At 42.4% G+C, this 11,334-nt stretch overlaps 1 protein-coding gene across 2 annotated transcripts; it reads left to right on the forward strand.

The window, feature by feature from the left end:
* On the forward strand, positions 1-9,835 carry CAMKK2 (calcium/calmodulin dependent protein kinase kinase 2). 2 transcript variants are annotated; one of them, XM_029284041.1, is made up of 15 exons: positions 1-571; positions 3,031-3,078; positions 3,303-3,356; positions 3,678-3,729; positions 4,221-4,354; positions 4,638-4,674; positions 4,879-4,900; positions 5,548-5,636; positions 5,883-6,082; positions 6,915-6,968; positions 7,501-7,574; positions 7,832-7,919; positions 8,055-8,183; positions 8,912-9,018; positions 9,364-9,835. In XM_029284041.1, the coding sequence occupies exons 1-15, from the start codon at positions 170-172 to the stop codon at positions 9,440-9,442; spliced, it is 1,569 nt and encodes a 522-aa protein (XP_029139874.1). In that variant the 5' UTR covers positions 1-169; the 3' UTR covers positions 9,443-9,835. The 2 variants fall into 2 exon arrangements, with proteins under 2 accessions (XP_029139874.1, XP_029139875.1); XM_029284042.1 differs by having other exon boundaries at positions 9,367-9,835.
* The last annotated feature ends 1,499 nt before the right edge of the window (positions 9,836-11,334 follow it).

Consider the following 11,334-nt stretch of genomic DNA (forward strand, 5'->3'; position numbering starts at 1 on the left):
GGAGAGCGGCTGCCGCAGCATGGGCATTCAGCTCGTCAGCACATAATGCTCCCATGCGCCTCCATCGGCCCTGTCCCCGTGAAGCTCCTTCTCTGCCGTGACTTCCTTGGCCAGGTGCAAGAGAAGTCTTCCTGCTTGACGGAACTAAAATGTGACCTCCTGGAGCACCATGGAGTCCTTCGTGGTGGTAGCGGAGTACGACTCTCCCCCCAGTTCCACAGCAGGCCAGCCGGAGGGGCTGGCAGATGAGGAGCCCATGGAGCCATGCGAGGAGCAGCCCCTTCTGGGCCCGGTTCCTGGAGGTCGCGAAGAACCAGGCCCGGCCGACCCTCCGAGGGCTTCCTCCAGAGAGATCAGGGAACCTTGGATCAAAGTCAACCTTTCAAGTCGCAAGCTGTCTCTGCAAGAGAGGTCTCCCTCCGTCCAGTCCCCCAGCGGGAACATGGGGGTCAACGGGCGCTACATTTACCCTTCCCTCCCTTACTCCCCCGTCACCTCCCCACACTCTTCCCCACGTCTGCCCCGCAGGCCCACCATCGAATCCCACCGAGTTTCCATCACCGGATTACAGGTAAGAGAAGCAACGTCCCTCCCGACTCAGTTTGGAGCTGAGTTTGCTTGTTTGCTCACCATTGTTAAAAGAAAAGGAAAAAGGGAGAGAAAAAACAAACAAGGGGAAAGAGAAAAGGTGGGGGGAAAAAAGATGCAGAAATACGGTAAGTGGATGAAGGAATTACGGAGATTGAATGGCTGTTTTTCCAGTATATTGTTGATAAGAAATGAACTGTAAAAAAAAAAGTACATTGAATTATTTTGGCAAGATGGGAAAGAATTTGATTCTCAATGCCACAATCTCCACACTTCTCCAGAGAGGAAAAGAAAAAGAAAAACTAATAATAATTGGAACTATTAGTACCATTTTATACTCTTTTTGTGCTGTACACTGCTCAAGTCACTTCTTGTAAGAAGGGCAGCTATATAAATTGGATAGATAGATAGATAGATAGATAGATAGATAGATAGATAGATAGATAGATAGATAGATAGATAGATAGATAGATAGATAGATAGATAGATAGATAGATAGAATGATGGGTGGATAAGATGGATAGATGGATAGAAAGAAAAAAGGAAGGAAAGAAAGAAAAAGAAAGAAAAAGAAAGCAAGCATACTGACTGATGAATTCTGAAAGTCGGTCCACGCCTCTTAAAGTTACTGAGGTTGGCAAACATTTATTTAGAGAACTTGCAGGCAATTTATCTTCTGCCATTAATGCTCAAGGTGCTGGTGAGTGGGGCCACACCTTTGATCATTGGGAGAATAAGTGCTTCATGCTTTCTACGGCACTTACCTTCCAATTAACCCCAGTGCATTTTAAGCAGAGAAAGGACGATCGAACGGTGCATTAAGCTCCCTTCCACGTCAAACCGAAGAGGAGCGTCCAGTGGATTTCTGGACTTGGGGCTGCTTTTTCTTACTCCCGGGATTCTTTTTTTTTTATTATTGAGTTTTTTTATCCATAAAGGGAAACGAGGGAGGAATATAGGTATGGTAAACGGGAGGGTGGGGAGGAAAAAATTATTTTTCTTTTTTTTCTTTTTTTCTTAATATTTTTTTTTAATTTTTCCTTATATTATTTTTTCGTTTATGCCTTTTTTTTCATCATTCATATTTTTTTTACTATTTTTTTTCTTTATCTTATTCTTTTTTTCTTTTTTTTTTCTTTTTTTTTATAATTTATTCTTTTCTTTTTTTATTTTTTTATAGCATAAAAGGCATAACAGAAACGAAAAANAAAAAAAAAAAGAAAAAAAAATAAGATAAAAAATATAAAAAAATAAAAAAAGAAAAGAATAAATTATAAAAAAAAGATAAAAAAAGAAAAAAAGAATAAGATAAAGAAAAAAATAGTAAAAAAAATATGAATGATGAAAAAAAAGCATAACAGAAACGAAAAAATAATATAAGGAAAAATAAAAAAAATATATTAAGAAAAAAATAAAAAAAGAAAAATAATAATATAAGGTAAAAATAATAATAATAATAAAAAAAATTAAAAAAATTAAAAAACTATATAAAATATATATATATAAAAAAAATGAAAAAATAAAAATAAAATGAAAAAAAATAAAGAAAAAAAATGTAAAAAAAATAAAGAAAAAAATGCAAAAAGAAGAAAAAAATGAAAGAAAAAAGAAGAAAGAAAAAAAAATAATGAAGAAAAAAAATTAAAAAATGCAAAAAGAAGAAAAAAATTAATAAGATAAAAAAATTAATAAAAAAAAGAATGAAAGTAAGAAAGAAAGGTAAAAATAAAAAAAATAAAATAAAAAAAATAAAAAAGATAAATAATAAAAAAAACGTATGTGGAAAGAATAAATGATAATGGAAAAAAAAGAAACGTAAAGAATGATGATACAAGAAAAAAATATATAAGAAAAAAATATTAAAAAAATCAATAATGATAAGAAAGTAAAAATGAAGATAAATAAGAAATGAACGTATAGCAAAAAAAGGATAAAAAAAGAAAATATAAAAAAATATATAAGAAGTAAAAGGAATAAAAGTAAAAGGAACTCTGTTTGCTGCAGAGTTTCACTTAACAGCTGTGCAAGAAAGGACATGCAATGGCGCAAAGCTCACTTAACAATGTCTCATTTAGCAACAAAAACCTTGGACTCCATTGTGGCTCTAATTCGAGGACCACTTGTAAATATAAATAGCACAAATATCGGTATGAAATGATAAATAATGTTTTCAAAGTGTTTTGAAGTCTAAGGGTGGGGATAACGGTAGCCGAAGTCCTGGGCACCTCATCCCTGTCAGATGCTTCTCTGTTTATATGTGTGCTTGTGTGTGTGTGTATTCCCACCCTCATGTTGGTGGCTTCTATGGAAACAATAACTTAACTGTGCGAATGGAGGAGGTTTTATGTTCCCAAAGGGGAGGAAGAAACACGGCTTAATGGCAGGTTGTTCGGCTATTGACTTTCGGTAATTCATTTTGCCTTTGCCTTTTCTCTTTCTCAGGATTGTGTGCAGCTCAATCAATACACTCTGAAGGATGAAATTGGAAAGGTAAATCACACACACACACACACACACACACACACACACACAGAGTCCTTGCACTGTTGTTGCATATTTGGGATGGAAACTGTCTGACCTTCTGCCTTGGTAAATAAACATACAAATGAAAAGAACTTGTCAATCATTTCAGCAGCATTTAGGAAAACTGTTGCTTCCTTCCTGTTTCCTTCACCTATGGTTTGTGTGTGTGTGTGTTTGTGTGTGTTTCGCAGGGCTCCTATGGTGTTGTGAAGCTGGCGTACAATGAAGATGACAACACTTACTATGTGAGTAAATGCTCATCAGCTGGGATGGATTGCTTCAGTTTAACCCAAAAAAAAAAGAGCTAAAAGAAGGAGAGGGTGGAATTGGGTGATGAGTTTTGAGAAGGGAGGATTCATATTCTTGCACAGCACCAAGTTAGGTGGGGACTTAATTTATTTAATCCACCTATCGGTTTTATCCCCGGAGCAGAGCTAAAATGGCATAAAAAGAACAGCAGAGGAGAACTCATTATGAAACCGTTTCGGAGCAACCAGTAATTAATTTTTGTGTTGCGTTGCGAGTTGTTTTGTTCCCTGGCAACTCAGCGTCCTTGTCTCCTGCAGGCAATGAAAGTGCTTTCCAAGAAGAAGCTGATGAGACAAGCGGGTTTCCCACGTAAGTTGGGGTGCGCAGGCCGCTGTCCCGGGCAGGTGGGTGGGGAGGAAGCAAAATGATGGGGCCCCAAAGGATGGAAGGGATCAAAGGTCAGCCTGTTTCCTCAGAAGGCCTCTGAGTCCCGGATTTGAGGGAATTAATGCAGTGGAGGCCCACTTGGTTTGGCCCTAGGACTCAGGGGTAGGCAACCTTGGCTCTTTTATGACTCGTGGACTCAGGAATTCTGGGAGTTGAAGTCCACGAGTCATAAAAGAGCCGAGGTTGCCTACCTCTGACGTAGGTGGTTGGTTTTGTCTTGACTCCCAGCTTGAGTGCCCTCCAACCCTACGGACGTCGTATGGAAAACATGAAGAAGGGTTGCAAGATTTTGTTACAATAAAGTAGAGTTGGCTCCGCTGGTCATCTTTCCTGTCAGGCTGACCAAGCCATTCTCCACCAGCCTTCCAGGTTGATGACAGGTAGGTAATCTATACCTGTATCTTCTTCCTCAGGCCGCCCTCCTCCTCGGGGTGCCAAACTGCCCTTGGAAGGCTTCTGCCAACCCAGAGGACCCATTGAGCAGGTCTACCAAGAGATCGCCATCTTGAAGAAGCTGGACCACCCAAACATCGTCAAGCTGGTGGAGGTGAGGAGGATCTTGAACCAGAGGCACTTCCTAGGTATGGACCCATCTCTGGCCTGGGCAGATTGTCTGCCAGAGCCGAAGCCAGAAGCTCAGGTGGCATTCCATGGAGAAGGTGTGAGCAGTTGGGTTTCCAAGTGACCCCACTTCAGTTGGCAGAAAGGCTGGCCAAACGTTAGCGAGAGGTTTCTGCTTCCCACCTTAAAATCTGAATTCATTCGGAGAATTTCGTATCGTGCGTATAGCTCAGATATAAAACCCCTTTTGTCTTTCTCGTTACTGGCAGGTATTGGATGACCCCACGGAAGATCATTTATACATGGGTAAGCCACCCTGCTCCCTTTCCTTTGATACTCAGAAAAGGGAGGGAGGGAATAAGGTTCCTCCTGCCCACACATGTTGCACCCCGTCCAGCGTGCAGAGGCAGCCCTGCCAAGGGGTTGATTGACCCAGTCAGCTAGTTGGGACCCTTTTGTTACGCAAATGTTTCTCCTTGTAATTAACGGCCAGTGTCTTTTGCATTTCAGTGTTTGAACTTGTGAAAAAGGGGTAAGTTGATTATTGTTTTTACCATTTTTAAATAATAGTGCACATGTTGCATTACAGAATAAGGGGAGAAATTGTGGCCCTAAGCATTTTACTCCCTATAGCAATATTTTTTTTCAATCTCTGTGACTTTAAGGTGTGTGGACTTCCAACCCCCAGAATTCCCTAGCCATTAAGTTCATACATCTTAACGGCTGGCGAATTCTGGGAGCTAAAATTCACACATTTCTAAGTTGCTGAGGTTGAAAAACACCGCTGGATAGTATGGCAGTAGGTTTTCTGTTTTAAAATTTCTTTTTCCGCACGTGGACTACAATATGACTCACAATTTTTAGTCACAGTGAAGAGTTGGCTCTGCTTGTTTGAGCCCTGAACTAACCACGTTTAAAGTGTTAACTATGATTTGTACAAACCGTAACGGCCCACACTTTGCACGGAGCCACAACGTGGTTTGTTTATTTTTGGCTCTGTGGGATGAGCAAATCCATGCTTTATCATTTAATACTATGCCAGTATTGCTTGTTTAGCAAAATTGTTTTGCTCCTGAGAAATTAAAACCGTCACTTTCGCAGACTGCAGGTACCAGGTGTGCTGGACTCAAGGAACGGCTGCTAATTCCTCTTTAAATTAATTTATTTTTCCCTTTGTAGGCCAGTGATGGAAGTTCCCAATCTGAAGCCTCTGACTGAAGACCAGGCACGATTTTATTTCCAAGACCTGATCAAAGGCATTGAATACTGTGAGTGTGTAGAAAAAAACACACAAGGCTCAAAACCAGGCCTGGGTTGAGTATGGGAACCAATTTTCCGTCCCAAGGCTGGGCCTTGTAAGAAAATATGGAGAAGGCGTCTTTTGAACCCGTGCAGATTAACATCCTTCTGCATAGCCTTTTCTTACAATAAACAGGAACTGCTCACCTGCCCGCGTTTTCCAAGCCAGACAAAAGAGGTTAACATCTTATCTCACATTTAACGTTTCTCCACAGTACACTACCAAAAAATTATCCACCGGGACATTAAACCTTCCAACCTTTTGGTGGGCGAAGACGGTCACATCAAAATTGCCGATTTTGGCGTGAGTAATGAATTCAAAGGATCGGATGCCCTGTTGACCAACACGGTGGGCACGCCAGCATTCATGGCCCCAGAGACGCTCTCCGAAACCAGGAAAATATTTTCAGGAAAGGTAAGTGGAGGGAAGGAAAAGCAGCATGCGTCTTCCTGACTTAAATCTTGTTTTCCTGTCATCTGGTAGGAATGGAAAAGGTTTTAGAACCGACTCCTAATTCAAGCTGACGCGGTCTCTGAACCTGGCCTAAAGCAAACCAATGTAATCCGGGATTTGGGCCGAGGGTGTTGTATAAATCCTGACAATCGTGGCTTAGTCGAGGTGTGGCTAAAACAAACCTTAAAATAGCACGATATGTGAACCTAGCCGGTTGGTGATTTAATGTTAGTCTGTGGCCTCAACTGCCCGTGCCTCAACTGTGAAGCTGTGTGATCTTAGGATGGACCATTACGTCTTAAGGCAGATCACTAGATCTTATGGCAGATCCCCTATTTCCCTATAGAACTGGCTTGATGTGTCAGTATAATAATAATTTATGCCAGCCTTGGAAAGTGAATGGAATAGAGGCATTGCTGAAAGAAGAGGCAAAATATTATCTAGCTGTTTCTCCCAGTGATAGAAGTATCAGTGATAATAATGCAAGGAGCAAGCATTTTTGAAAAGCTAATGTATATTTCCTCCCTCCTTCCCTCCCTCCCTCTCTCTCTCTCTCTAACCCTAACCCTTCTCTCCTCCCCTCTTTCCTCCCCTTCTTCCTTTTCATTCCTTCCTCCTTTTCCTTCCTTCATCTTCCTTCCTTCCTTCTTCCATCTTCTCCCTCCCTCCCATTTCTTTCTTCTCCCTCCCTCCCTCCTTCCCTCCCATTTTTTCCTCCCTTTCTTCCCTCTCCTCCCTCCCTCCCTCCCTCCCTCCCTCCCTCCCTCCCTTCCTTCCTTCCTTCTTTTCCAAGGCTTTAGATGTCTGGGCAATGGGAATCACGCTGTATTGTTTTGTCTTCGGACAGGTAACAGAATGTCTTTTTCTATCTCTATGCCAGTTTTTTTTTCTTGGTCAGATGCCAGGCCAAAGAAAGCATTAAATTTACAGAATGCAAGCCTCTTAATAATGGATATTAAGTCAAGCAGAAATGAGTGGATCTCTCAGTTGTGGTTTGTCATTTTTTCCACTTCTTTGAGTGATCCAATTCCTCCGCTAGGGCTGAGATTCCTTTAAAAAAAAAAACACCAAAGTGCTAAAGCTCAGATGCGTTTCCGTGTATATTCTGTAAACAGGCAAGATTGTGGAATGTGTGGTTTTTAATCCGGTTTTGTTAGCTCCGTGAAAATATGCCCCTCCCTTTTCTACAATGTTGTGTGATTATGTTGTGCCTGTTTGATGGAGTAGGTGGTGTTAAACCGTTTGTAGGCGACCCAGTTCTGGCTCAGGTTGTCGTAGAACTGTTTTGTCACCCACGCAGTGCGATTCGAAGGGGAACTCATCCAGTTTCTCCTCTGTGCCAGCCATAACATCTCCCTGGATATTCTTATCCTTCCCAGTGTCCTTTTATGGATGAGCGGATCCTTAGTCTGCACAGCAAAATCAAGAGCCAGATGCTGGAATTTCCGGACCAGTAAGTGAGAACTCCGCGGCTCTCAGGTTGAGTCCTGTAGATGTGTTGATGCTTCTTCGAGGCATTGCAAGTTCAGATCTGGGGGGGGAAGCAGGGCCCATGTCTCTGAGGCCGATCAAAATCACAACTCAGATTATTGGCCGTGATTTCCTTTGAGGGGGAGGCAGAGACACTTTCACTGCTCACCACCCTAATTCTAACCCATCAACTCAAAAGGCAGTGTTCTTTCTTTTTCTTTTTCTTTTTAATCATCCAAGACCAGACATTTCTGACGAACTGAAGGATCTAATAACCCAGATGCTGGACAAAAAACCCGAATCCAGGATCACCATCCCAGAAATTAAGGTAATTCACGGCCATCCTTTTAGTGAGAAAAAGAGACACCACCACCCCAAATCATCTTCCCCAACTATCTTTTCTGAAATCAGCAGCCCAGCCTTGTCTCTTTCTCTTCCCCCCAACCCACACCTGGGCCCCCAGCTGCATCCGTGGGTCACCAAGAACGGCACCGAGCCGCTGCCGACCGAGGATGAAAATTGCACGCTGATCGAGGTCACCGAAGAAGAGGTGGAGAATTCAGTCAAGCACATTCCCAGCTTAGCCACCGTGGTGAGTGGATTTTGAGCTCTGCGCTTGAGCCGCTGCCAGGCTTTCGCGTCCGTGCCAGTTTCGGTAATGGCTTTGCCATTAAACCCTGTCGGTCTCTGCGGAGAGGCAGAGAGCTTCAAATGGACGGGGCTGGTTTAATTCTAGATTGCTCTGGGCAAGATTAGGAAGGTTGCCTGTGGTTTTAAGAGGACAAGGGGGTCCTGGCTCACCACGGTTCACTTAGGGCAGGGGTAGGCAACCTTGGCTCTTTTATGACTATTGAACTTCAACTCCCAGAATTCCTGAGCCAGCTGTGCTGGCTCAGGAATTCTGGGAGTTGAAGTCCACGAGTCATAAAAGAGCCAAGGTTGCCTACCCCTAACTTAGGGACCAGGTTCCAGGTTATAACGGCACTGAAAAAAGGGGCTTGATCACCATTCTTCACAGTTACAATCTTTGCAACATCCCCACGGCCGTGTGATCAAAATTCAGATCTTGGCAACTGTCTCATACTTAACGACCATCGCCGTGCCCCAAGGTCACGCGATCCCTCTTTTGCGGCCTTCTGACGAGCAAAGTCCATAGGGAAGCCAGCTTTACTTCGTAACCATGTTACTTGCTTTAACGACTCCCGTGATTCATTTAACAACTGTGGCAAGAAAGACTGATAAAAGGGACAAAACTCCCTTAACAGCTGTCTCGCTTAGCAACGTAAAATGTGGGCTCAATTGTGGCCGTTCTGTTCTCAGATCCTGGTAAAGTCCATGATCAGGAAAAGATCCTTTGGGAATCCGTTTGAGGGGAGTAGAAGAGAAGAAAGATTTCTTTCTGCACCAGACCGGCATACGTACTTGATGTAAGTGCCTCGGAGGGGGCTATGGATGAACTATAGCCTGCCTTCCTGCCTTCCTGCCTTCCTGCCTTCCTTCCTTCCCTTCCCTTCCCTTCCCTCTCTCCCTCCCTTATATCTTGAGATTGTACATCTCTTAAAACTTGCAAAAGTGGGTTTGGGGAAAATTCCCCCCAATTTTCCTTCTGTTCCTGCAGAGAGCAAGCTATCTAAATGAAATAAAAATGGTCATTGCACCATCGCCCCCCCTCCTGTCCCCCCCCCCAAAAGCATTGCAATTGTTCTCATGCCTTTCTTTGAGTTAAGGACAAAAAACATTTGGCTTTGACGATCTTTGTCTTCCTTCCAAAGCAGGAAACAGAGCAGCGAAGAGGCTTTCCACACCATGAACGATCTGCCAAACGTGAGCGAAGACGAACTGCTTTCTTGAAAAAAGGAAAAACCCTGGCCCTTCCTGTAAGAGAGATCCTGCTTAGCTCACCGTGCCTGGTGTGCGAAAAGAAGGTGTTCTGCAGACGGTTGAGCCGGCTTGCAGGACGTCGGTTCATTGTTTAAATACCAAATGTAAAGATTTTCGTGACAGCATGCTGTACAGATCAGAATCCATTCTATAACCATCCAAAAAGATCTCTGCTGATTAAAGACAGGGTGTGGAACCCTGAAGGATGATCTTCAGGCTCGCTGGTCGTCCTCCTCCAGCGGTGAAGCATCGTGCTGACTTTCCGGAAAAAGCAAAAAAAAAAAGAAGCAAAGAACTCACCCAAAATGAAACCAAGTTTGGGAAGAAACCTACATCTGCTCAGGCCAAATCTTTTGCAAAAAAAGAACAACGATCCAATTTTTTTTATCAGTGGATGGCTAAACCACGGTGCTTCTTGCCAAATGAGGATCGAGAAAACGCTTGCTTTTGGTGGGTTTTTTTTTGTTGTTGTTAATAATTATTGTTATCCCTTTTTACTGCATGGAAACCAAACCGATGTCACACTGAGGAAGTATTTGCAGAACGCTTAGCTTTTTGTGAGCAGGCGATTGGGTTTTAAGAGCGGGCTTTTTGAAAACTCTTTGAGTTTTTCCTAAGTCCGAAGGGAAAGGCGGAAGGGACGCACACCGGCAAAGGGCAAGAACGGTGCATTTGAAGATGGGTTGTGCGGTTGCGTTCAAGCACAAATTGCCAACATGCATTTGTTTTGGTGCAGCAGTGTGCTTGGCTGGCAAAGCACAGGCTCGTATTTTACTGATCATAATTCTACTTTATATCTGTGTTATTGTATGGCTATGTACACAAAATTCAGGGTTTTATAAATAGTAGCCATCTGGTGCTTGCTGGCATGTTTCAAATAAGTCAAATAACTTTCAAGGATGGGCGTAGAGATTCCGCTGTTTTTCAAGACTCTCCAAGGATTTAAACCAAAACCAGATTTTTGAGCACTTCTCCAACTTGCTTATTAAGTTCCTCCAGACTTCTGGATAGAAAGCAGTCAGCATCGTGTGTTCCAGTAGAGTCGCAGCTCCTAAAAGAGGGAACTGTTGTGGCAAGCCTAGGGGATCCTGACGTATTCTGAACCTCACCTGTAATCCTTTTCACAGATTAACCTTTCTAGGAAGTAATACGACTCATTAAACTCTTTGCATCTGCTTTTTTTTAAAAGCAGCCAAGAATTTACGCATGGAAAGGCTGCTATGGTGTTTTGTTTTTTTTAAAGAAAAACATGTTTTAAAAAAAAGATTAAAAAGCTCTCATTCCATTAAAAAGAAAAAGAAACGAGCATCAGAATATTTCTGGCAGGTTCTCTTCTGTGCGGGCCAGGTAATTTTGACTATAGCTCTCGTTATCTTATTCTAACATGGCAGGATTGCGAGACGGTAACATTCGTTGCTGTAAAAGCAAATGAAAAGGGGTAATTGTAATGGGGGCTGTATATTTTCCTGAGTTACTCTGCCCAACATTGGGAATACTGGTCAAGAGTGATGGGAATTGTGGTCAAAGAAATGTTGAGAGTGAGATTAAGGAAGCATTGGATGGAGTAATTTTGATTTGTGTTTGCCGTGTATCTATTCAGCCATTTGTGACCCTACTTTAAATATCAGGAATATTAGTCTTTCAAGGTATCTTTTGTAGAAAGCTGGCTAGTTTGGCTGCTGAATAATCCCTGACAGCTGCTAATTTTATATCAGTAATGAATGCCTCAGGTTTGTACATTACAGCCTTCAAAGCTTCCTTCCTTCCTTCCTTCCTTCTCCCCCCTCTCTCTCTCTCATTTTGTTGATACTGTATTTTCAACTCAACCATTCATTAACATGAAGAAAAAAAGCGATATAAAT

Source organism: Protobothrops mucrosquamatus, unplaced genomic scaffold, assembly GCF_001527695.2.
Source record: "Protobothrops mucrosquamatus isolate PMUCROS unplaced genomic scaffold, P.Mucros_1.0 scaffold342, whole genome shotgun sequence".
NCBI lineage: Eukaryota > Metazoa > Chordata > Lepidosauria > Squamata > Viperidae > Protobothrops > Protobothrops mucrosquamatus.